Raw genomic sequence first — 27,141 nt, forward strand, 5'->3', positions numbered from 1 at the left:
CAAAATCACCTGTTTACTGGCCCATTTACTCATCTCATCATAGTAAAACAAAGTGAAAAATAAGGTATCTTCACCTTCTTGTGTCCCTGACAATGGGATATTTGCACCGTTAGCACGAGTCGGAGCCTGATTGGACCCTGGTTGGTGGCTTTTCCGGTGACTGAGCATTGGCAGCAATGTTCGGTATGAGATCAATCAATCAATCAATCAATCAATCAAATTTTATTCAAGACTCAGGGTCCATAGGAGACAGATATTAAAAAAAAAAACAATACAAATAAATAAATAACACAGCAGACAAACATATGACAGAACCCAAAAAATACAAAAAAATGATCTTCAGACCGACCAAAATAAACTGTTACGCCAGTGTCTCCAATATACTGAGGAGAGGCGGGTGGAGCTAACCTGAGGATTAGTAATAGCAACGATCACACTATTTTCGGACAGTACAAGGCGACTCATAAATTTATACATCAGATTACGTAAAAGTGCTTCACAAGTAGGCACACCCAGGCTAACAAATAGCTGGCTTGCACTGTGCCATCTTGGCTTATTTAACAGTAATCGCAAAGCATCATTATAAGCCACCTTCAGTTTGTGCATGCTCTTCACCTTGTAGTTGCACCACAAATGTGCAGTATACATGGGTGTGCAAAATGCTTTGAACAGTGTAACTTTGACTTTGTAAGAGCAGTGATGGAATTTACGAATCAAAGTATTAGCCTGTGCATATAACTTGCGTCGTTGTCTAAAAATATCGTGATCAAGCCAAAGACTATTGCAAAGGCCCCACCTGGGCCTTGGGTCTTGGCCATTTGTACCCTTTGACCCCCGACTCCTAAAGACAGGGCTGCTGGAAACAGTGCTAATGGTTGGGAAGAATGAGGACAAGAAATCAAGCCTATTAAAGCCTTTGGTAGCTAAATTATTTAGAAAATAACCTGGTAACTGGCCCATTTTCTTAATGAAATCACAGTTAAAGTGAAAAATAAGGTATCTTTACCTTCTGGTGTCCCTGACAATGGGATGTTCACACCATTTGCACTAGTCGGACCCTAATTGGTGGCTTTTCATGCCAATTGAGCACCAGTGGGCGTGTTTGGAATGAGATAAAATGGTCAAACCATAGACGTTTGCATGGGCCCCACCTGGGCCATTTGTCTCCTTTCACCCCTACTCCTATAAGAGAACTGTTGAAAAGAGTGCTAATGGTTGGGAAGAATGACGGCAAGAAGTCAAGAAAATTAAAGCCTTAGGTAGCAAAATCATTAAGAAAATAACTTGTTTAGTGGCCCATCTTCTTTTCATGTAATCACAGTTAAACAAAGTGAAAAAAAAGGCATCTACACGTTCTATTGTCCCTGACAATGGGATGTTCACACCATTAGCACTAGTTGGACCCTGGTTGGTGGCTTTTCGGGCCAATTGAGCTTCAACAGGAGTGTTTGGTATGAGATAAAAGGGTCAAACCAAAGACTATTGCAAAGGCCCCACCTAGGCCTTGGGTCTTGGCCATTTGTACCCTTTGACTCCAAAAGACAGAGCTGCTGGAAACAGTACTAATGGTTGTGAAGAATGTGGGAAAGAAGTCAAGCCAATTAAAGCCTCAGGTAGCTAAATTATTCACAAAATCACCTATTTACTGGCCCACAAATGTAATAAAATAATAGTTAAACAAACTAATAAAAAGGGTATCTCTTAGTTCTCTAGTGTGTTTGTTTGAAAGCTGGAAGAATGGCAGCATAAATCGGTTGGTTCAAGTTCCATCTTGTCTTTCCTTTGTGGAAATTACAGTTTCCAGCTTAGCATAAAGACCGTAAACAGGGGGAAACAGATACCTTGGCTCAGTCCAAAGGCAGCAAAATCAATCTAAAGTTACTCATTAACATGCTATAGCTTATTCATTTCATCTGTAAGAAAACAAAAAGACAATTCATCGTTTCATGGGAGATAAATGGTCCTCCTGTTTCCAGTCTCAATGCTAAGCTAAGCTAAATGTTTGCCGACATTATTTGAGACATTATATTTACTGCACAGACATAACTCTTGTCAAGAAAACAAATATGCATATTTTCAATTTTTTTTCTTAAACTATAGCTTCAAATTAGCAGGTTGTGATGAACACATATTCATGATACCAAACGGCTTGATAATAATGTGTGGAAAGACTTTGGATTCAATAAGTGGAAAAGGTGGAAATAAATGTGGATAAAGTGCCTTAAAGTAAGCAGCATTGGAGGCAATACTGGCCACCTTTATGTTTAATTGACCTATCAAAGCAATTAAAGTAAAAGTAAAAAAACAAAGCAATGCAATATTTAGTTTAGTCTTACTACTGTACATAAAACCCTGTAACAAAGCACCAACAGAGCCTCATGTACGAAACAAACTGTTCTGAAGAGTGAAATACTGGTTTCTCTCGGTGTGAATGCAGCTTTACAGACCCTTACAGCTCAACACCTCTCAGCACCACTGCTAACATCTCTCCAAGGTTTTCATGTTTTTAAATAGAGTTCCAGTAAGAGTCATCATCGGTAAAAATCTGTAACTTGCTTTTCTTGTAACATGAAAGATAAAAAAGGCAGATCACTCCGTGTGATTCATTTAAGTCACATAATTCAAGAGGAAAGGGCTTTTCAGAGGAAACACCATCTCCCGCCTGGCAGTAACATCTGAAGAACATTTTCTGAATACTTTGTTCAAATGGAGAGTTTGTTAAGGTTCAGCCCAGGTCAAACAAACACAGACTTAGAATTCAGAATAACTATATATACATAAAAACACACAAATGGGTGAAGTTGCCTTTGCCACTTTTCAGTTAATAGTGAGAATTCAACCATGAAAACCCTTCACTTCATGACCACACAACAAAAACTAAACCTCTTAAGAGCATTTCTGCTTAATTTCTGAATACTTGCAATGTAGAGCAGTTTGTGATGTGAAAACATATACTGGCCTACAAAAAAATAGCTGTTAGCTTTCCAAAATACTGGCTTAGTTTGTTGGAGGGCAAATCCAATGAGATATATCGGGTATTGAAACTCAACCTGAAATCAAGGATCCCCCCTTTTCCAACTGGACTGTGAGTAATGTAACTGGGCTTGGATAAGCAATCAGCAAGGGCTTAAAGTACAAAGGATTGGACCTGTAATTAATGATTTGGTTTATATGTGTGTTTTTAAGTATATTTGTTGTGATATTTGTGTAGCTGCATCATTCGAAGTTGTATGTTAATCTTTCTTTATACAGTCAGTCTAACTAACTTTACTAACTTTTGATTTGCTCACACACAAATCCAATGAGATATATCGGCTTCTCCATCCACTCTAATGTGGCTGCGTCATTTTTAGACGTTCTGAGCAACAAATGTACTATCAAGAGTGCAAAAGTCCGTTAAGGGAGGGTCGGAAGGGGTAAACAAACAAACAAATGCTGGACTTTGACCCAGGAGATGGCAGTTCTTGTCCTGTGTGAAGCCAGACGTCAGCGCTGTACTTGGAGTCAACTGGGTGCAGTATTTAGGTGTGGAAGTATTTGTTTTTAACTCAAATTGTGTGATGTTTCCCTTTGGAGTTTTGGGCTATTTTGGCCATTTTGGCCATTTTTGACTCCTTTTAATTCTGCCTGACTATACATCACTTAAATAAATGTTTACCATGCCACAACCTCACCTATATGACCTGATAATCATTTTTACACTTTGACTTACTGGATCAACATATTGAACCTAAAAAATCCCCATAAAATTGGATTTTGGAAATTGTGTTTTTTTTATAGCTCTAAAACATAATCATGCTCAATGAGGAATTGTATATGTTGGTTACAAATATAACTTATAAGAAGTAAAACGAGGAGAACATCTAGTTCGATATTTTTATACTAAATATATTTAACCGGTTTTACTTAATAAAACTGGCACAGAGTTTCGAATGTGACGTCATGTGATTTGATCACGCCGGCATGATCGGCGACTTAGTCAGGTGTTTTTGTTGCCTCGGAGGTTTATTTTGAAAAGCTACAATGCACATAACAATTGGAAACTTGACACATCGTCCCTGACACGTCCAAAACTTTCTTTCAAAGGTTACTCTCGTGTCCGTATCGGACGGCACTGACCAGAAGCATCGATATCTGACGAGTTTGGAGTAAGAAATGTGTTTAACTTTGTTTCCCACACTGGGAGTGCAGTTTCACTTTAAAGGACATATTCGCAATCTTTACAGCTTCTTTTGGTGCAAAAGAAGAAAAAGTTTTGGTTTACGATTTTCATAGACTGGTGTATGTTTGATATGTTCTAAACCAGGGCTGCCGCTAATTATTTTATTATCAATTCATCACCTGACAAAAAAAAACCTGAAAATATTTGTTATAATTTCAAAACAGCCTTAGGTTATCTAGTCAATTTACATATGTGATGAAGAAAAACATGTGTATGTGTCATTGAAAAGTAACAAACTAGATAAAGTTGTGTAGGTAAGAGTTATTGTGCGTTTACCTTCAAACTGTTTAGTTTCACCGCTATATACTTCATTATTGTTCCTACAGCAGCAGCAAATGCACGAGCAGCAAATCAGAATGGAAAGGCAACTTCACCCGTCACATAAAAATCCAGTTATTGGTAGAGTAAACTCCACGGAATAGTTAGAAACAATAAATAAGTACAGAACCGTCCCTTCACTGAGATTTAGCAGAATACTGAGAAATGTACTCTGAGTGTGTGTGTGTGTGTGTGTGTGTGTGTGTTTAGTAGTAATTGTAATTGTAAATCTGTAAGTGTAACACAGTTTAGTAAGTTAACAGGTCAAACTTCTTTCAAAATAAACACAGGAATTAGAAAAAAACAGACAAAAACACAATAAAAGGAATCTCTTTGTGGACATTCTCCATTTCCTGTTTGCTTTCGAGCCCCGAGACGTCACATAAACACATCTTATGTTTCTATCATTAGACCAGTTTGGTGGTTTTACTTCACAGGAAGTAATGGAGGAAAGGTAGCTAGTGTTTTTTTCCCAAGCTCATTGAATAATCGAGTGGTTGATTTGAGAGTAAAAGTAAATAAATAATAGAAAACACAGTGACCTACTGTGTGTTTTTGGTGTTTGTATTGAGGTGTTGGACGTGGACTAATCTTAGTAACAAGAAATAACCCATTCAATTATATATTATGTGGCCAAAAGTATGTGGACGTTTGGTTTTAAGCTGTTCTTTGTAAATTGGGTCCATTTGTTCCAATACAGAGGACATGATGATAATTTAGACAATAATGTGCCTCCAATCAGGTCCATGAAAATGTTTTATCCCCAATATCGTGTGGAAGAACTCGACTGGTCTGCGAAAACCTCATCCAACGATTTTGGGACAAATTTGGACACCTAAACCGCCCCACATCAGTGTTGAACCCAAAGAAACTGAAACTGAATGAGAGTTGAATGGACATTTCCATTTAAATGAACATAAAACAGTCCTCAGAGCAAAGAACTGTGAGCGCTCTATTGGCTAACTAAGTTAAATCACCACAGGAAACAGTTCAATGTGCTCGACTCATTCCATTTCTATGGTTGGACTTCATTCATGCTCTTGGCTCTAAATGGGAGCAAATCCCTGCAGCCAGGTTCCCAAAAACTGGTGGAGAACCTGAAAGCAGAAGACTGGAATGGAATGAGATGTGTGGCTATCATTGGTTCAGACCTTTGGCTCCGCCCCCTCCATTAAGCAGACAGATTAATCTCGCCTGGACATAAAACAGCCAATTCTTGGTTTAACCCATAACAACCCAGAACTATTTATCCTTGAAGGAACATTATGGGGGATATACCACATAGAACACATATCTGATGTTTTTTAAATACTGCATCTAAATGTCAAAGATCTGTGATGTGATATACACGTTACATTGGGCGTTATGGAATTTATGTTTATGATATTTCTTATTTTAAAATGAATAAACTACACACCTTTTCTGCTTACAGAAACACAAATTTGCCTTTTTCTGACGTATATGTCACAGCGATATTTCTGTTACTTATTTTATATTAATTTGGTCAAAACAGGTTGAATGCAATACAGGACATTATTGGATTAAAGTTGTTAAATGGGTTTAAACATTGCCTAGCAACAAAAGGCTGTGTGCAACACCTCCAGTCTCTGGGGAGCTGCTGCTGATACCAGAAAATAGAAAAACACATCAAAGATGTGGATCATCTGAGGCGCCACCACCTCCAGGCCTAGAACAACAGACACGTTGTTTGATATCCAACTGGTAATATGTTTGGTTTGGGTAACACTTTAGATAAGGGAACACATATTCAGCATTAATTAGCTGCTTATTAGCATGTAAATCAGTAACATATTGTCTCTTAATGAGTCATTATTCAGTAGTTATTAATGCCTTATTCTGCATGGCCTTATTATACAACCAGTAAGACATTAACTAAGAGTTTTCTCTCAATAACCTCAGAATTATTGCTTATTAGTGGTAAGTAAGGAAGTTGTTGTATATGAGTTATGATCTTAATATGCTTTACTTTGTATGGACTTTATAATCTCTACATAGCGGTGAAGGAAACCATGGAAACGGCAAATATCAAACACCTTCTCCAGACCTTTGACTGACTGGTGGCTCCTTTAGATGATTGATGAGGATTGGTGGATTATAATGTCAATCATTTCTCTACTTTACTTTGCACCAATGTTGGTCTACCAGTGAGCCACTTTGTAGAGTAATGATTGACGTTACAATCTACCAATCCTCATCCAGAAGGAGCCTCCACTAACTCATATACAACAACTTCTTTACTTACTACTAATAATCAATAATTCTGAGGTTATTGAGGGAAAACTCTTAGTTAATGTCTTCCTGGTTGTATAATAAGGCCATGCAGAATAAGACATTAATAACTACTGAATAATGACTCATTAAGAGACAATATGTTACTGATTTACATGCTAATAAGCAGCTAATTAATGTTGAATATGTGTTCCCTTATCTAAAGTGTTACCTTTGTTTGTTTTGTTAATAAATGTTTATTTTTTTGTTCAAATTGAGACTTGTGTATCATTTGTTATCATTGTGTAATTTTTATCATGTAAATGAGGGAGAAAAGGCAATATCGGCTTCAAGAATCAGCCCAAAAAATTCGGCAGCACATATCAGGGATCGGTTCAGACTGATGTCAAAGTAATCGGTATCGGCCTTAAAAAACCCGTATTGGTCGACCACTAGTGTTGATATTAGTCCTGTGCAAATTGGCTTCTTGGTTAAAGAACCTGAAGTTTGAGGGGGTTTTTTTTACATTAAAGTCAGCCTGATTTTTCATAATGGTTTTCTTTACTTTATCTGTTTCGTGGTTTCCACATACTTTTGTCCATATATTTATTAATAAAGATGGGAAATATTAGGTACTGGTACTAACTTTAAACATCCATATCAGTGCATCCCTAGTAACTATTTAAAGCTTTGCTTGGATATTACCTGGGAGAAAGAATTTGATTCTATAAAAAGAAAAAAATATTCAAAAAAAATCAACACGAGGGGCGACTCTACCACAAAATGACCAGAGAACGCTGGAAAAGAAGCTTTTCCATCGTGACGGAGGCTGAACTCACACACTCACACACACACACACACACACACACACACACACACACACACACACACACACACTCATTAATTCATATAATACACACACACTCTTCAGTCGTCCCAGTCTGGGCCTTCAGCCTCCTCAGGTCCACAGATAAAGATAAGACATCGTAGATAGGCAGAAAATGCTCTCACACACACACACACACACACTAAAAACCTCCGTCTCCATCCTCCCCTCGCTCTCACAGGTCAAAGGTCAGACGTCGTAGTCGGGCAGGGCGGAGTAGGTGATGCCGCCAACTGTCGGAGGGCTGGAGTGGAGGGGGAGGAGCCAGCAGAAGACCGAACCTGGAGGGAAAATTAGAGATTAAAAGAGATAAAATGATTGGTGAGTTCTGACGTCCATAGTATTTATGTTATTTTTAGTTTTGCAGCAGAGACCGACCTCGCCCGAACACCTCCCGCAGCAGGGCCAGCTTGGGCTTGCGGGTGTGTGTGGGGTGGTGAGGCAGCTGGGAGGAGGAGGAGGAGGAGGAGGAGGAGGAGGAGCCCCGGTCCTTCATCATCAGCCTGTTCCTCATCTGCTCGATGGGAGTCTCGTCTGTGATGATGGACACCAACTGACGGATACACACTTATAATTAATACAGTTAATTCATTCATACAGTTAATTCATTCATACAGTTCTTATTATACAGTATGATATTACACACACCACTGTGACTGTATGTGACTCTGTGTGTGTGTGAGTGTGTGTGTGTGTGTGACTCTGTGTGTGTGTGTGTGTGTGTGTGTGTATCAGGGGTATTTTATGCCAGCACACTATACTTAAACGCCTAAAACACGTCGCCTGTGCCAGCATAAAGTCTGATTAATAGGCGTGCTTACAGACACGCGTATTGCGAGTACACCAGATAACATGGGTGACGGGTGAAAAGTGCCACGAGCGAACGTAGCGGACGCCTGTGTGTGTGTGTGTGTGTGTGTGTAACGCGTGTACGCCTATAACAGTTCAGCTGTTACACAGAGTCTCAGCTTCACACGGGATTGTTTATAAGAAAGCAGAACTTATAGATGAACTCCAAGCCCCAACAGAGCTGTCAGGATATTTCTATTATTTTCAGGCCCATTTTTATTTTCTTGTTAACGAAATCTCTCTCTTTCTCTCTCTCTCTAGGTTTGAATGATATCGAATTGATATTTAATGATAGCAAGGGTGAAAGGGATAATTAAAATAATTTCAGCTACTTAAAAATAGTAATAGTAAAGTGCGACACTCACAGCCAGTTCCCAGCTTCGCGCGTGGACATACAGTTCATTACGCACCAGCTGTAATTAGGTAGGTTTACCTGCCTGCAGAAGCCGTAATCGCTGTCACCCCTGAATATTAAGTAGCCATGCGGACCTATCTAATGAATATTCAGTAGCCATGTGGACAGCAGTCCGTTCACAATATGATTCCATCTGACCTTATATCTACACTGTTTAACCTAATTCGGCACTTATACACAGTCCCATTATGTTTTACAGACATTCGTAGTTAACTAATGAGGTAAAACATTTTGTTTAAGCTGCATTTTGCTGACTTTCACTCCTAAAACAGGCTAATTAAGCCTCCGGTTTTGGCCGGAAAAACGTTAAGTTTATCTGGTACGTACGAGATAGTCTTTCTCTTCATCTATAAGTTCTGCTTTCTTATAAACAATACCATATGAAGCTGAGACTCTGTGTAACAGCTGATCTGTTATAGGCGTACACGCGTTACACACACACACAGGCGTCCACTACGTTCGCTCGTGGCACTTTGCACCCGTCACCCATGTTATCTGGTGTACTCGCAATACGCGTGTCTGTATGCCTATGTAGAATTGTACTTAACAGTCACGCGGGTCTTCATGTCACGTATTTGAGGCGTAGTTCACCCGTCACGCAGCCGTCACGTAGGCGTATGTGCAACAACGCGTGTACAGCGTCTGCGTGACGCCTACGTGACGCCTGTCTGTCCATTGAAAGTGAATGGAATTTACACGCGCACGTTAGACGTTTGATGTCATCGCATAGGCGCTGTACACGCGTTTTAGTATAGTGTGCTGGCATAAAATGCCCCTCATAGTGTGTGTGTGTGTGTGTGTGTGTGTGTGTATGACTCTGTGTGTGACTCTGTGTGTGTGACTCTGTGACTGTGTGTGTGTGTGACTCTGTGACTGTGTGTGTGTGTGTGTGTGTGTGTGTGTGTCTCTGTGTGTGTATGACTCTGTGTGTGTATGACTCTGTGTGTGTATGACTCTGTGTGTGTGTGTGTGTGTGTGTGTGTGTGTACCTGGTCGTAGAAGATGACCATGACAAACACTCCAAACAGCACCGACTCCACCAGGAGGATGATGTAATGAGCGCTACGAGACATGAAGACACACAATCACTGACAAACAAACAAACAAACAGACACAACTTCCCATGTTGGTTTGTTTATGTCTCAGTGAAACAGAGAAACAGAGACTCACACTATCAGGTGTTTACTGGGCGACTCCTCTCCTTCTTTCTCTGCTTCTCCTTCTCTCTCGTTCCTGATCCTCCACACCCAGGCTGACACCACCAGCACCATGGAGTACAGGCTGGCCATGCCTGCACACACACACACACACACACACACACACACAGAGTCACACACACAGAGTCACAGTCACACACACAGAGTCATACACACACACACACAGAGTCATACAGAGTCATACACACACACACACACAGTCACACACACACACACACACACACACACACAGTCACACACACACATAGAGTCATACACACACACACACACAGTCATACACACACACACACACACACACACAGAGTCATACACACACACACACACACAGACACAGAGTCATACACACACACACACACACAGAGTCATACACACACCACGCACACACACACAGAGTCATACACACAGTCACACACACACACACACACACACACACACAGTCACACACAAACACAGAGTCATACACACACACAGAGTCATACACACACACACAGAGTCATATACACACACACACACACACACAAACACAGAGTCATACACACACACACACACACACACACACACACACACAGTCATACACAGAGTCACACACACACACACAGAGTCATACACACACACACACACACACACACACACAAACACAGAGTCACACACACACACAGAGTCACACACACACACACACACACACACACACACACACACACACACACAGAAAACACACAGTTAAAATACACACAGCACCACTTTTGTGTGTATTGTGTAGACAAAATTCAGAATTACCATTCACACATGAAACAAAACACATTCAAACACTATAGTAAAAACCCCACACACACACACACAACTGAAACGCTTTTAAACACACAACTGAAATGTTTTTAAACAAACAACTGAATGCTTTTATGAAATACTGTCACACACATCATTGAAACGCTCTTATAAATACTATAAATATAGATACAGATTTCAGTGTAACCAGAGGGCAGTTGAAATCTGTACATACAACCAACATGTTGAATGTATAGATTTCCATTTTTTGGTAAAATAAACAACCAAAAGATTAGAACTTTTTCTTTCTTTATGATTTATGGCAATATTTACCTCTGAGATGTCATGGAAATTATGAAGTTGCATAAAACAAAAACACTCCAGTAAATGACAAGGACCTTCATTCTACTTGTTACATAAAGAAGCTACAGAAAAAAACACGACACTTAAAGAAGGCAGAAATGTTTCAGAAATCCCTGTGTTTAAACAGAAACTGTGAGAATTTAATCTGACAGCAGGAAGTTGAGCTGCAGCCACAATTCATCTAAAAAGTTTGACCTTAAATTATCAGTGTTGGAAACTGACAAAAAGTTAGAGACACAAATTTCCCTCTTCTGACGTCAAAGCAGCTCTAGTGAGGCAGACAGATTAATATCTGCTTTTTACAGCACTACTAATGTAAATATTTTGACTTTTTCTCGTGACTTAGACTTTTTTCTCATTTCAACTTTTTTCTTGTTATCTTTATTATTTTCTCGTTATTTTGACTCTTTTTTTCGTGATTTCAACTTTTTTTCTTATTTTGAATTATTTCTCATGACTTCGACTTTTTTCTCATTTTGATTATTTTCTTGTTGTTTTTTACTTTTTTTTCATGACTTCAACTTTTTTCTTCTAATTTTTAATTATTTCTCTTGACTTAAACTTTTGTGATTTTCTTGACTATTTTCTCGTTATTTTGTTTTTTATCGCGATTTCGACTTTTTTTCTCATTTTGACGTTTTTTCTTGTGCTTTCAACTTTTTTCCTCATTATTTTGACTATTTTCTCGTTATTTTGAATTTTTTTTTTCGTGAATTCAACTTTTTTTCTTATTTTGAATTATTTCTCATGACTTTGACTTTTTTCTTCTCATTTTGACCTTTTTTTCATTTTGACTTTTTTCTCTTGACTTCAACTTTTTTCTCATTTTGATTATTTTTTACTTTTTTTTCATGACTTCGACTTTTTTCTTCTCATTTTTAATTATTTCTCTTGACTTAAACTTTTTTGATTATCTTGACTATTTTCTCGTTATTTTGTTTTTCATCGTGATTTCGACTTTTTTCCTCATTATTCTGACTATTTTCTCGTTATTTTGAATTTTTTTTTCGTGATTTCTACTTTTTTTCTCATCTTGAATTATTTCTTGTGACTTAAACTTTTTTAATACTACTAATGTAAACATGATGTAGTATTGTATATTCACTCACCAGTGTAGAAGAGAAACTGGATGAAATACTTCTGGTTTAGCTCTCCGACACAGTTGTTGATCCTAAAAAGACACAAATCAAGAAAAAGGATGAGAAGAAGTTGAAGATAACTTAGTTTACAGTATATTATCTCTACTGTTGCTGAGCTATGTGACAGATCAAGGCTTCGGTAGCTAAGCAACCAGGGCCAGGTGGCAGCCACCAATCAGAGCAGAGCAATCAACAGCAGCTGCTCCTGTGACATTTGACGGCACAGAGAGAAAACAGCTGAAAGTTTCCCTCAAACAGAAAGCATTTTAGTCCAAACCGTAGCTCCTATCATTGAACCGACTTCACTTTGAGCATCCTCAGTTCTTCCTGAACGTCTACATGTGTGTTTTGTGAGAATTTTTTTTCAAAATAACGAGAAAAAAGTCGGTCACAAGAAAAAAGTCAAAATGAGAAAAAAAGTCAGCCACAAAAAAATGTCAAAATGAGAAAAAAAGAAGTCATGAAAAAAAGGTCAAAATCAGAAAAAAGTCCAAATGAGAAAAAAGTCAAAGTCACGAAAAAAAGTGAAAATGAGAAAAAAGTGAAAATGAGAAAAAAAGTCAAAATGAGAAAAAAAAGTCAAAGTCACGAAAAAAAGTAAAAATTATCTCTCGAACAGGAAGTATTTTAGTCCAAACCGTAGCTCCTATCATTGATCTGACTTCACTTTGAGCATCCTCAGTTCTTCCTGAATGTCTACATATATGTTTTGTGAGAAAAAAAGTCAAAATAACGAGAAAGAAGTCGGTCACAAGAAAAGTGAAAATGAGAAAAAAAAGTCAGTCATAGAAAAAAAAAGTCAAAATGAAAAAAGGTCGGAAGTCACGAAAAAAAAGTGAAAATGAGAAAAAATCTGTCACAAAAAAGTGAAAATGAGAAAAAGTAAAAATTATCTGTCGAACAGAAAGTATTTTAGTCCAACCCGTAGCTCCTATCAGTGATCCGACTTCACTTTGAGCATCCTCAGTTCTTCCTGAACGTCTACATATGTGTTTTGTGAAGAAAAATAAAGAAAACGTTTTTTTAGAGCGATCAGAAGAAACTGGTAGCTCTGCTTTCCTCCAGAAATGTTCCCTCCTTTTTCCCATGGAGGTCTATGAGGCTGTGGGTGGTGTTGGTGGATCATCTGTGGTCCTACGCCCAAACTATAACTCTGACAGCTTTAACACACCAATGTGAGGGAGGAGACACATTTTACTACGTTTATATCTATAAAGTATTTCTGTAGAGTGGTATCTGCGGCTTCGAGTGCAGTTTACAAATTAATTTTTTGTCAATTTTTCTCTCCCTCTGCACTCTAGTGATGATGTCATCACTCCAGCCTCTCCATTGGGTAACAGTGGGGGGATTTTTTGGCGTGTTTTTAACGAATAATTTGAAAAACGTTTGCCGAAACCCTTAGAAAAGTATTATATTTTATTTACTTGCTTTCTAAGTTATGATTCATTTTTATCTTTTGTTACTTTTTATGAATTTAATTTTTTATTTAATTTATTTCCCTTTGTACCGACTCTGTGACACTTAAAGACATGATGTGTAAGTTATTAAACATGCTGGAAGTCCTTAAAATGGAAATGTTTTTAAATCAAACATTTACCACTTGAATCTTGGAGAATATTTCATTTTATCTTCTCATACATTTGATTTTTTTCTTGTATATTTCTAATTTAAATTTTTTTCTCTTGCTTGTTTTTTTGTGTTTCCCTGTGTGTATTTGTGTTTTTTGTGTCCGTGTATCTTTTTGTTTTTTTGTGTTTTTTGTGTATCTTTGCGTGTTTTTGTTTTTTGTGTATCTTTGTGGTGTTTTTTGATGTATAAATTAGTCCTGTAGAGTGGAGTCTGCGGCCTCGAGCGCAGTTTACAAATTTATTTTTTGTCAATTTTTCTCTCCCTCTGCACTCTAGTGATGATGTCATCACTCCAGCCTCTCCATTGGGTAACAGTGGGGGGATTTTTTGGCGTGTTTTTAACGAATAATTTGAAAAACGTTTGCCGAAACCCTTAGAAAAGTCACAGCACACTGGTCATGGCCGAGCCGGTCCATCTGATACCTTTTTAGAATATGTGACCAAAACTCTGAGAGGAGTAGTCGACCGAAGAAAAACACAGGAGAAACGGAAGAATAATGGAAAGGAAGAAGCCCGGCGGAGAGAAGACAGTAGATCTTACAGCAGTAAGAAAGAAAGAGGATGCAGGAGGAGTGTTTCCTCACCAGGGACAGTGGTGGTCCATGCGGCGGATACACCTCTGACAGACGCGGCAGTGATGCGCTCTGGGAGGTCGGTAGGTTTCACAGCGGCTGCACACCGTCCAGCCCTCACAGCCCTGGAGACACAACAACAGAAACAGTACTGATTCTTTCTCTTACTGGTGTCTTCTCACTGGAGCCTGGTGGCTGCACACACTACAGTTACAGTTAGGAATCAAAAGTCAAAAGTATCGATACTCAAGAAAGTATCGATACTAAAACGTTGTATCCGGATACAATACTCATTTTAAAAAGTATCGATACTCAAGAAAGTATCGATACTAAAACGTTGTATCCGGATACAATACTAATTTTAAAAAGTATCGATACTCAAGAAAGTATCGATACTAAAACGTTGTATCCGGATACAATACTCATTTTAAAAAGTATCGATACTCAAGAAAGTATCGATACTAAAACGTTGTATCCGGATACGATACTCATTTTAAAAAGTATCGATACTCAAGAAAGTATCGATACTAAAACGTTGTATCCGGATACAATACTCATTTTAAAAAGTACCGATACTAAAGAAAGTATCGATACTAAAACGTTGTATCCGGATACAATACTCATTTTAAAAAGTATCGATACTCAAGAAAGTATCGATACTAAAACGTTGTATCTGGATACAATACTCATTTTAAAAAGTATCGATATTCAAGAAAGTATCGATACTAAAACGTTGTATCCGGATACAATACTCATTTTTAAAAGTATCGATACTCAAGAAAGTATCGATACTAAAACGTTGTATCCGGATACAATACTCATTTTAAAAAGTACCGATACTCAAGAAAGTATCGATACTAAAACGTTGTATCCGGATACAATACTCATTTTAAAAAGTACCGATACTCAAGAAAGTATCGATACTAAAACGTTGTATCCGGATACAATACTCATTTTAAAAAGTACCGATACTCAAGAAAGTATCGATACTAAAACGTTGTATCTGGATACAATACTCATTTTAAAAAGTATCGATATTCAAGAAAGTATCGATACTAAAACGTTGTATCCGGATACAATACTCATTTTAAAAAGTATCGATACTCAAGAAAGTATCGATACTAAAACGTTGTATCCGGATACAATACTCATTTTAAAAAGTATCGATACTCAAGAAAGTATCGATACTAAAACGTTGTATCCGGATAAAATACTCATTTTAAAAAGTACCGATACTCAAGAAAGTATCGATACTAAAACGTTGTATCCGGATACAATACTCATTTTAAAAAGTACCGATACTCAAGAAAGTATCGATACTAAAACGTTGTATCCGGATACAATACTCATTTTAAAAAGTATCGATACTCAAGAAAGTATCGATACTAAAACGTTGTATCCGGATACAATACTCATTTTAAAAAGTATCGATACTCAAGAAAGTATCGATACTAAAACTTTGTATCCGGATACAATACTCATTTTAAAAAGTACCGATATTCAAGAAAGTATCGATACTAAAACGTTGTATCCGGATACAATACTCATTTTAAAAAGTATCGATACTCAAGAAAGTATCGATACTAAAACGTTGTATCCGGATAAAATACTCATTTTAAAAAGTACCGATACTCAAGAAAGTATCGATACTAAAACGTTGTATCCGGATACAATACTCATTTTAAAAAGTACCGATACTCAAGAAAGTATCGATACTAAAACGTTGTATCCGGATACAATACTCATTTTAAAAAGTATCGATACTCAAGAAAGTATCGATACTAAAACGTTGTATCCGGATACAATACTCATTTTAAAAAGTATCGATACTCAAGAAAGTTTCGATACTAAAACGTTGTATCCGGATACAATACTAATTTTAAAAAGTATCGATACTCAAGAAAGTATCGATACTAAAACGTTGTATCCGGATACGATACTCATTTTAAAAAGTATCGATACTCAAGAAAGTATCGATACTAAAACGTTGTATCCGGATACGATACTCATTTTAAAAAGTATCGATACTCAAGAAAGTATCGATACTAAAACGTTGTATCCGGATACAATACTCATTTTAAAAAGTACCGATACTAAAGAAAGTATCGATACTAAAACGTTGTATCCGGATACAATACTCATTTTAAAAAGTATCGATACTCAAGAAAGTATCGATACTAAAACGTTGTATCTGGATACAATACTCATTTTAAAAAGTATCGATATTCAAGAAAGTATCGATACTAAAACGTTGTATCCGGATACAATACTCATTTTTAAAAGTATCGATACTCAAGAAAGTATCGATACTAAAACGTTGTATCCGGATACAATACTAATTTTAAAAAGTACCGATACTCAAGAAAGTATCGATACTAAAACGTTGTATCCGGATACAATACTCATTTTAAAAAGTACCGATACTCAAGAAAGTATCGATACTAAAACGTTGTATCCGGATACAATACTCATTTTAAAAAGTACCGATACTCAAGAAAGTATCGATACTAAAACGTTGTATCTGGATACAATACTCATTTTAAAAAGTATCGATATTCAAGAAAGTATCGATACTAAAACGTTGTATCCGGATACAATACTCATTTTAAAAAGTATCGATACTCAAGAAAGTATCGATACTAAAACGTTGTATCCGGATACAATACTCATTTTAAAAAGTATCGATACTCAAGAAAGTATCGATACTAAAACGTTGTATCCGGATACAATACTCATTTTAAAAAGTACCGATACTCAAGAAAGTATCGATACTAAAACGTTGTATCTGGATACAATACTCATTTTAAAAAGTATCGATATTCAAGAAAGTATCGATACTAAAACGTTGTATCCGGATACAATACTCATTTTAAAAAGTACCGATACTCAAGAAAGTATCGATACTAAAACGTTGTATCCGGATACGATACTCATTTTTAAAAGTATCGATGAAAAGTGTTATTTTCTCTCTTGAAGTCCCAGAATGAAGCAGAGAAAAGTCAACTTATCTTATCAAGCTTTCCTAAAATTGTGCACAGCATCCAAAATATTGTTCTACTTGTTGCTGTTTATTGTATTTATTTATTTTTTGCACTCCCTCAGACCTGAAGCTTGTTATCATAGTTGCAGTTTCTTTTTGCAACAACTGTTTTTTATTATTAATATTTAACCTGTGGTTCTGTTCATTTTTACATGCTGCATTTTTTCTTGTTAATAAAAATATTTCTGTTAAATTTTGGGGTCTTTGTTTTTATCCTGGTGGTATCGGAAAAAAATGGTATCGAGTATCGAGTATTTTCCTGAGAAATAGTGTCTCATTAACATTTACACAGTTTATGTAGATTTGTTGGTTGCGATGCTGTCTTTTCTTAGCGCCCACCTGCAGGACTTCCTGGTTGGTGGAAGGACCCAAGGACAGTGAATGCTGCCCTTTTATTTGCCTGTCTGTGTGGAATGTGGGACATAATTGGGCCAAAACAATGTTTCTTTATTCCTCTTTGTTTCAGGGCTTATTGGTTGAAGTATTACTGTAGAATATGTGTCACCATGTTGATATACGCCTGAAATATTTGGGTGATGATGTCCAATGTACTTATGTCAACGTTTAAACATTACTTTATTATTTAATGGCCTGGAATGGTGTGTTAGACTTTATATTGGGAGTATTTTCTGCTGACCCTCCCGTGTAGAAAACATATTTTTGTTTCCTCTTTACTTTTTCTTTGTTGTTTTTGGTAGTTTTCTTTAGATGTAAATACTTCTTGTGGTCGACCATAAAAAATGGGATTTTTGCACCTTCACTCTTTGACTGCGGCTCGTCATTATCTTTCTAAGGCATTTTTTTTAGTTTTTCCCTTACAAATTGTTTTTTTGGGGAAATTTTTCCAGTCTGCCGAACGGCAACCTCCCCTCACTCAAATTTACTTACTTACTTCTTCTTTTTTATTCATTTTTTACAGTATAATTTAGACAAAAAGAATCATAGGGTGTTTTGTTTTGAAAGAGGGAAATAATAACAATTAAAACAACAATTGGAAACAATAAAAAACAAATCAAAACAATAACAGACATTTTAATAGATTTTTATAAAATAAAAAGTAGATAAAAGAGACAATAATTCTCGTCTTTTTTTAAAGTCATCTTTTAATTATTTTTCTTTTTTTATTCAGCTTTTTCCAGGATAATTTAGACAAAAAAACAGACCATGGGGTGTTTTGTCTTGAAAGAGGAAAATAATTTATAAAAAACAATAATAGACAAAATAATCCAGTTTTTTTTATTCAGCTTTTAACAAAAAATAGATCATGGGATGTTTTGTTGTTTTTGTTTTGTTTGTTTAGGAAAAAATAAATAAAGTGACAAAAATAGACATCTATACTCCAAAAGTTGCAGTTTCTTTTTTGATTCAACTTTTTACAGAATAATTTCGACAAAAAATAGAACATAGGGTGTTTTGTTTCTAAAGAGAAAAACAATAAGAAAAAACCATTAGGAAACCATTAAAAAACAAAGCAATAATAGACATTTTAAGAGATTTTTAGAAAAAAAAAGATTTTTGTTTGTTTTTTGTATTTAGCTTTTAACAAAATTTGGGGTGTTTTGTTTTTAAAGAGCAAAAGTAAATGAAAAAATATGACAATAATTCTTGTCTTTTTTTAAAGTAATCTTTTTACAGTAAAATTTGAAAAAAAAAATAGAATATGGGGTGTTTTTGTTTTTAAAAAGGGGATTTTTTTTATTTTTTTTTTTTAAATAACAGACGATAAAAATACAGTTGTTTTTTTCTTTTAATTTTTTTTTTATTGGTCACCACTCCAAAAGTCGCAGTTTCTTTTTACTTTCTTTTTATTATATTTTTGTTATATTTATAAACATATAAACATACAAAAGTATAGTTTCTGTCCTTGAAACACATTATAGGTTGTTTTTTAAAACAAAACAAAACAGCAAATCTCACATTCTGACTATTAAACTATTGACTTTTTTGACTAAATTAAAGCCCTCAACTATCTGAAATGTTGTTGATTTATTTTTCTGTTCATCCAGAGACTCTTTCTGCAAAACACTGGCAGAAATACCAGCTGAAATATGAGCCACCAGAAACTGAATTTGAATTACTTATATTTGAATTTGAATTGAATAATTGCATTAAAAAAATGATTCTGAATTGTCATTTGAAATTCAATTTATTAGTTTGGAACTGAACATTCAGTTCTCACAATTCAAATTCAGTTCGTAAAATTAACTTTTCTGCTACGAACATCCGGGTAGTCGAGGCAGAGCAATCGGGCCGGAAAACGGAGGTGCTGATTGGCCGAAGAGGCGCTATGGCAACCGGGTGGCAACCAATGTTACAAAAGAAAACGGAGGTGCTGATTGGCCGAATGTTTGTACATACAAAAAATGAAAAAAAAAAAAAAAAAAGGACTTTGTAGTTTCCTTATTATGTTTAGATTGTATACAACTACAGCATTTTACAATTTGGCTATTTTTTAATTCTGTTTCATTTTATATGTTTACACCAGGGGTCTCAAACTCAAATTACCTGGGGGCCACTGGAGAAAGTATCAAGATGACCCAAAACAGACACAAAATTACTAAAAAAAAAGACACAAAATGACAGAAAAAAGACTAAATTACTTAAAAAATACACAAAATGACCAAAAAAGACACAAAATGACAACTAAAAAAAACTAAAAAAGACACAAAATTACAGAAAAAAACTAAACTACTTAAAAAAGACACAAAATGACCAAAAAAAAAAGACACAAAATGACATTAAATAACATTTCCACTTCTTGCGGTAACAACAACACGGCAGATAATAATAATAATAATAATAATCATAATAATAATAATAATAAACGCTCCGGTAGCAGCTGCCTTTCTTTTTGTTAACGTCGTCATAGAAACAAGTGAAACAATAAAGGGACCTTCCACACACAACACGGTAAAGTGCCATTCATATAAAACTCACATTAAACTTTCATATCAAGGTGGGGGCCACAAAATATCGTCACGAGGGCCACAGTTGGCCCGCGGGCCGCCAGTTTGAGACCCATGATATACACCAACAACAAAAGAAGTTGTGGTCAGTTTCTACCTTCATCATGTTGTTTTGTCTCCAACGACACAAAAACACGTAAACATCACTCAGCCTTTAATTAAGATGTTAATAAGAAGCAGCTGCTAACATGGAAACACACAGCTGGTAACAACACAGTTATAACCTCTGTTATTAGCCTCCAGCTGCTAACATGTAAACACACAGCTGGTAACAACACAGTTATAACCTCTGTTATTAGCCTCCAGCTGCTAACATGGAAACACACAGCTGGTAACAACACAGTTATAACCTCTGTTATTAGCCTCCAGCTGCTAACATGGAAACACACAGCTGGTAATAACACAGTTATAACCTCTGTTATTAGCCTCCAGCTGCTAACATGGAAACACACAGCTGGTAATAACACAGTTATAACCTCTGTTATTAGCCTCCAGCTGCTAACATGTAAACACACAGCTGGTAACAACACAGTTATAACCTCTGTTATTAGCCTCCAGCTGCTAACATGGAAACACACAGCTGGTAACAACACAGTTATAACCTCTGTTATTAGCCTCCAGCTGCTAACATGGAAACACACAGCTGGTAATAACACAGTTATAACCTCTGTTATTAGCCTCCAGCTGCTAACATGGAAACACACAGCTGGTAACAACACAGTTATAACCTCTGTTATTAGCCTCCAGCTGCTAACATGGAAACACACAGCTGGTAATAACACAGTTATAACCTCTGTTATTAGCCTCCAGCTGCTAACATGTAAACACACAGCTGGTAACAACACAGTTATAACCTCTGTTATTAGCCTCCAGCTGCTAACATGGAAACACACAGCTGGTAATAACACAGTTATAACCTCTGTTATTAGCCTCCAGCTGCTAACATGGAAACACACAGCTGGTAATAACACAGTTATAACCTCTGTTATTAGCCTCCAGCTGCTAACATGTAAACACACAGCTGGTAACAACACAGTTATAACCTCTGTTATTAGCCTCCAGCTGCTAACATGGAAACACACAGCTGGTAACAACACAGTTATAACCTCTGTTATTAGCCTCCAGCTGCTAACATGGAAACACACAGCTGGTAACAACACAGTTATAACCTCTGTTATTAGCCTCCAGCTGCTAACATGGAAACACACAGCTGGTAATAACACAGTTATAACCTCTGTTATTAGCCTCCAGCTGCTAACATGGAAACACACAGCTGGTAATAACACAGTTATAACCTCTGTTATTAGCCTCCAGCTGCTAACATGTAAATCCACAGCTGGTAATAACACAGTTATAACCTCTGTTATTAGCCTCCAGCTGCTAACATGTAAACACACAGCTGGTAATAACACAGTTATAACCTCTGTTATTAGCCTCCAGCTGCTAACATGGAAACACACAGCTGTAATAACACAGTTATAACCTCTGTTATTAGCCTCCAGCTGCTAACATGGAAACACACAGCTGTAATAACACAGTTATAACCTCTGTTATTAGCCTCCAGCTGCTAACATGGAAACACACAGCTGGTAATAACACAGTTATAACCTCTGTTATTAGCCTCCTGCTGCTAACATGTATACACACAGCTGGTAATAACACAGTTATAACCTCTGTTATTAGCCTCCAGCTGCTAACATGGAAACACACAGCTGTAATAACACAGTTATAACCTCTGTTATTAGCCTCCAGCTGCTAACATGGAAACACACAGCTGTAATAACACAGTTATAACCTCTGTTATTAGCCTCCAGCGGCTAACATGTATACACACAGCTGGTAATAACACAGTTATAACCTCTGTTATTAGCCTCCAGCTGCTAACATGGAAACACACAGCTGTAATAACACAGTTATAACCTCTGTTATTAGCCTCCAGCTGCTAACATGGAAACACACAGCTGGTAATAACACAGTTATAACCTCTGTTATTAGCCTCCAGCTGCTAACATGGAAACACACAGCTGGTAATAACACAGTTATAACCTCTGTTATTAGCCTCCAGCTGCTAACATGGAAACACACAGCTGGTAATAACACAGTTATAACCTCTGTTATTAGCCTCCAGCTGCTAACATGGAAACACACAGCTGGTAATAACACAGTTATAACCTCTGTTATTAGCCTCCAGCTGCTAACATGGAAACACACAGCTGGTAATAACACAGTTATAACCTCTGTTATTAGCCTCCAGCTGCTAACATGTAAACACACAGCTGGTAATAACACAGTTATAACCTCTGTTATTAGCCTCCAGCTGCTAACATGGAAACACACAGCTGTAATAACACAGTTATAACCCCTGTTATTAGCCTCCAGCTGCTAACATGGAAACACACAGCTGGTAATAACACAGTTATAACCTCTGTTATTAGCCTCCTGCTGCTAACATGTATACACACAGCTGGTAATAACACAGTTATAACCTCTGTTATTAGCCTCCAGCTGCTAACATGGAAACACACAGCTGTAATAACACAGTTATAACCTCTGTTATTAGCCTCCAGCTGCTAACATGGAAACACACAGCTGTAATAACACAGTTATAACCTCTGTTATTAGCCTCCAGCGGCTAACATGTATACACACAGCTGGTAATAACACAGTTATAACCTCTGTTATTAGCCTCCAGCTGCTAACATGGAAACACACAGCTGTAATAACACAGTTATAACCTCTGTTATTAGCCTCCAGCTGCTAACATGGAAACACACAGCTGTAATAACACAGTTATAACCTCTGTTATTAGCCTCCAGCTGCTAACATGGAAACACACAGCTGGTAATAACACAGTTATAACCTCTGTTATTAGCCTCCAGCTGCTAACATGGAAACACACAGCTGGTAATAACACAGTTATAACCTCTGTTATTAGCCTCCAGCTGCTAACATGGAAACACACAGCTGGTAATAACACAGTTATAACCTCTGTTATTAGCCTCCAGCTGCTAACATGGAAACACACAGCTGGTAATAACACAGTTATAACCTCTGTTATTAGACTCCAGCTGCTAACATGGAAACACACAGCTGGTAATAACAAAGTTATAACCTCTGTTATTAGCCTCCAGCTGCCTGTTGGACCTTTAAATACACTTTAACTCTCCGGTAAACCTGTCGGAGGAACATGAGGAACATGAGGAACTCTGAGGAACATGAGGAACATGAGGAACATGAGGAACATGAGGAACATGAGGAACATGAGGAACTCTGAGGAACATGAGGAACATGAGGAACATGAGGAACATGAGGAACATGAGGAACATGAGGAGAACTCACCCGCTCGTTCATTCGAGACGACTGAGAACGAAGATCTGAGAAGTCGATGGCTGTCTCAGGAAGAGGAACCATACCTGCACACACACACACACACATTAGACACACACACATTAGACACACAAACACACACATTAGACACACACACACACACATTAGACACACACATTAGACACACACACATTAGGCACACAAACACACACACATTAGACACACACACATTAGACACACACACACACACACATTAGACACACACACATTAGACACACACACATTAGACACACAAACACACACATTAGACACACACACATTAGACACACAAACACACACATTAGACACACACACACACACATTAGACACACACATTAGACACACACACATTAGGCACACAAACACACACATTAGACACACACACACACACACACACACACACATTAGACACACAAACACACACATTAGACACACACACACACACACACACACACATTAGACACACACACACACACACACACACATTAGACAAACACACACACATTAGACACACACACACACACACACATACACACATTAGACACACACACATTAGACACACACACACACACACATTAGACAAACACACACACGCATTTTACACACACACACACACATTAGACACACACACACACACACATTAGACACACACATACACACATTAGACACACACATACACACACACACATTAGACACACACACACACACATTAGACACACACACATTAGACACACACACACACACACACACACACATTAGACACACACACACACACATTAGACACACACACACACACACACATTAGACACACACATACACACACACATTAGACACACACACACACACACACACACACATTAGACACACACACACACACATTAGACACACACACACATACACACATTAGACACACACATACACACACACATTAGACACACACACACACACACACACATTAGACACACACACACACACATTAGACACACACACATTAGACACACACACACACACACACACACACATTAGACACACACACACACACATTAGACACACACACACACACACATTAGACACACACATACACACACACATTAGACACACACACACACACACACACACACATTAGACACACACATACACACATTAGACACACACATACACACACACATTAGACACACACACACACACACACACACACACACACACACACACACACACACACACATTAGACACACACACATTAGACACACACACACACACACACACATTAGACACACACACACACACACATTAGACACACACACACACACATTAGACACACACACACACACATTAGACACACACACACACACACACACACATTAGACACACACACATTAGACACACACACACAGACCCCCCCCCCCTACCGGGGTCTGAGTAGACGGCCTTTGAGTGACAGGTGAGCAGCAGCAGCAGGATCAGGTTGAACACTGATCCGTGGAGAGAACACCACACACTGTAACAGGAACTCAGATATTAGTACTGTACACATGTTTTACATCTACTTCATTCAGAGTTTGAAAAAGTACTCATTGATTTTGACATATTGAACCTTTATTTTGAGAAAATAAGTCATTATTTGTAAAAATACAAATAAAAAGTTTGAGATACTAAATCTTTACTTAAGATAAGCCACATAAACAAACATGAACATTTTATTTTGAAAAACTAAGTTATTATTTTAACATACTTTGTGTTTTTTCGCATACTGATTTAATATTTTAAGATATTAAGTCTTTATTTTGACAAATGTATTTAATATTTTTTAGAAAGTAGTCATTATTTTCGATTAACTTAATCATTATTTCTGACATATTAAGCCTCTATTTTGAGAAAATAAGTCATTATTTGTAAAAAATTTAAAAAATTTTAAAAAAGTTTGAGATACCGGTATTAAATCTTTACTTAAGATAAGCCACATAAACAAACATGAAGATTTTATTTTGAAAGACTAAGTCATTATTTTGAAAAACTAAGTTATTATTTTGAAAGACTAAGTTTTTTTTTGAAAAAATAAGTTATTATTTTGAAAAACTCAGTTAATATTTTGACATACTTTGTGGTTTTTCGCATACTGATTAAATATTTTAAGATATTAATTCTTTATTTTGACAAATGTATTCAATATTTTTTTAGAAAGTAGTAATTATTTTGACATATTAAGCCTTTATTTTGAGAAAATAAGTCATTACTTGTAAAAAAAAATAAATAAATAAAAGTCAGATAGATAAGCCACATAAACAAACATGAACATTTTATTTTGAAAGACCAAGTTATTATTTTGAAAAACTAAGATATTATTTTTAAAGACTAAGTTATTATTTTAACACACTTTGTCTTTTTTTGCATACAGATTTAATATTTTAAGATATTAAGTCTTTATTTTGACAAATGTATTTAATATAGTAGTCATTATTTTTGATTAACTTAGTCATTATTTTTGACATATGAAGTCTTTTATTTTGTAAACTGTGTTCATAAAGGTCTGAGTGATAAACAACACAAACTGACAGTAAACAAAAGATAAAAACAGGTGTAATGTGGAGTCCGCTCGGCACAGAAGCGACACAAACAGCCACGTAAACAAACATAAACATGTGTTGTTGTGATGAAAACAATAAAAACAAGGAGGAGGAAATGAAGCTGTCAGATGGGTTCAGATGGATGGAGACAGCAGCTTCGTGTCGGTGTTTTACCGCTTTAACGGACACACAGACACGCAGTACCGACCTGTCGGAGTAGGCGGGGAGGAGCACATACTGAATGACCACGTAGTCCGCGTAAAACACGCTGAAATACGTTAAAACGAGGCAGATAACGCCGCAGGGGTCTCTCTTACAGCGAAGAGACGCCATCTTTCCTCTGCCGGGCTCCGCCCCCCTCCGTCCCCCGCTTCCGGTGACGTATACGGAAATAACCTGACGCCGCCTCCTCACAGAAACCGTTGGGGACGACGTCACCGGGTCTTAAAGGGCCAGTACACACAGTTAAAAAAACACGTCAAACGGCTCTTAAAGGGCCAGTACACAGTTAAAAAAACACGTCAAACGGCTCTTAAAGGGACAGTACACACAGTTTAAAAAACACGTCAAACGGCTCTTAAAGGGCCAGTACACACAGTTAA

At 37.0% G+C, this 27,141-nt stretch overlaps 1 protein-coding gene and 1 pseudogene across 1 annotated transcript; both read right to left on the reverse strand.

The window, feature by feature from the left end:
- LOC131988994 (scavenger receptor cysteine-rich type 1 protein M130-like) overlaps positions 1–27,141 on the reverse strand; it is a 912,635-nt pseudogene that overhangs the window by 97,778 nt on the left and 787,716 nt on the right.
- On the reverse strand, positions 7,639–26,910 carry zgc:77880 (zf-DHHC domain-containing protein). The gene is made up of 9 exons (XM_059354156.1): positions 26,748–26,910; positions 25,385–25,473; positions 23,949–24,022; positions 14,616–14,728; positions 12,374–12,435; positions 10,090–10,210; positions 9,909–9,981; positions 8,034–8,208; positions 7,639–7,936 (listed from the first exon to the last, which is right to left on the reverse strand). Exons 1-9 carry the CDS (start codon positions 26,870–26,872, stop codon positions 7,845–7,847), a joined length of 924 nt encoding a protein of 307 aa, XP_059210139.1. The 5' UTR covers positions 26,873–26,910; the 3' UTR covers positions 7,639–7,844.

Source organism: Centropristis striata, chromosome 17, assembly GCF_030273125.1.
Source record: "Centropristis striata isolate RG_2023a ecotype Rhode Island chromosome 17, C.striata_1.0, whole genome shotgun sequence".
Classification (NCBI taxonomy): Eukaryota; Metazoa; Chordata; class Actinopteri; order Perciformes; family Serranidae; genus Centropristis; species Centropristis striata.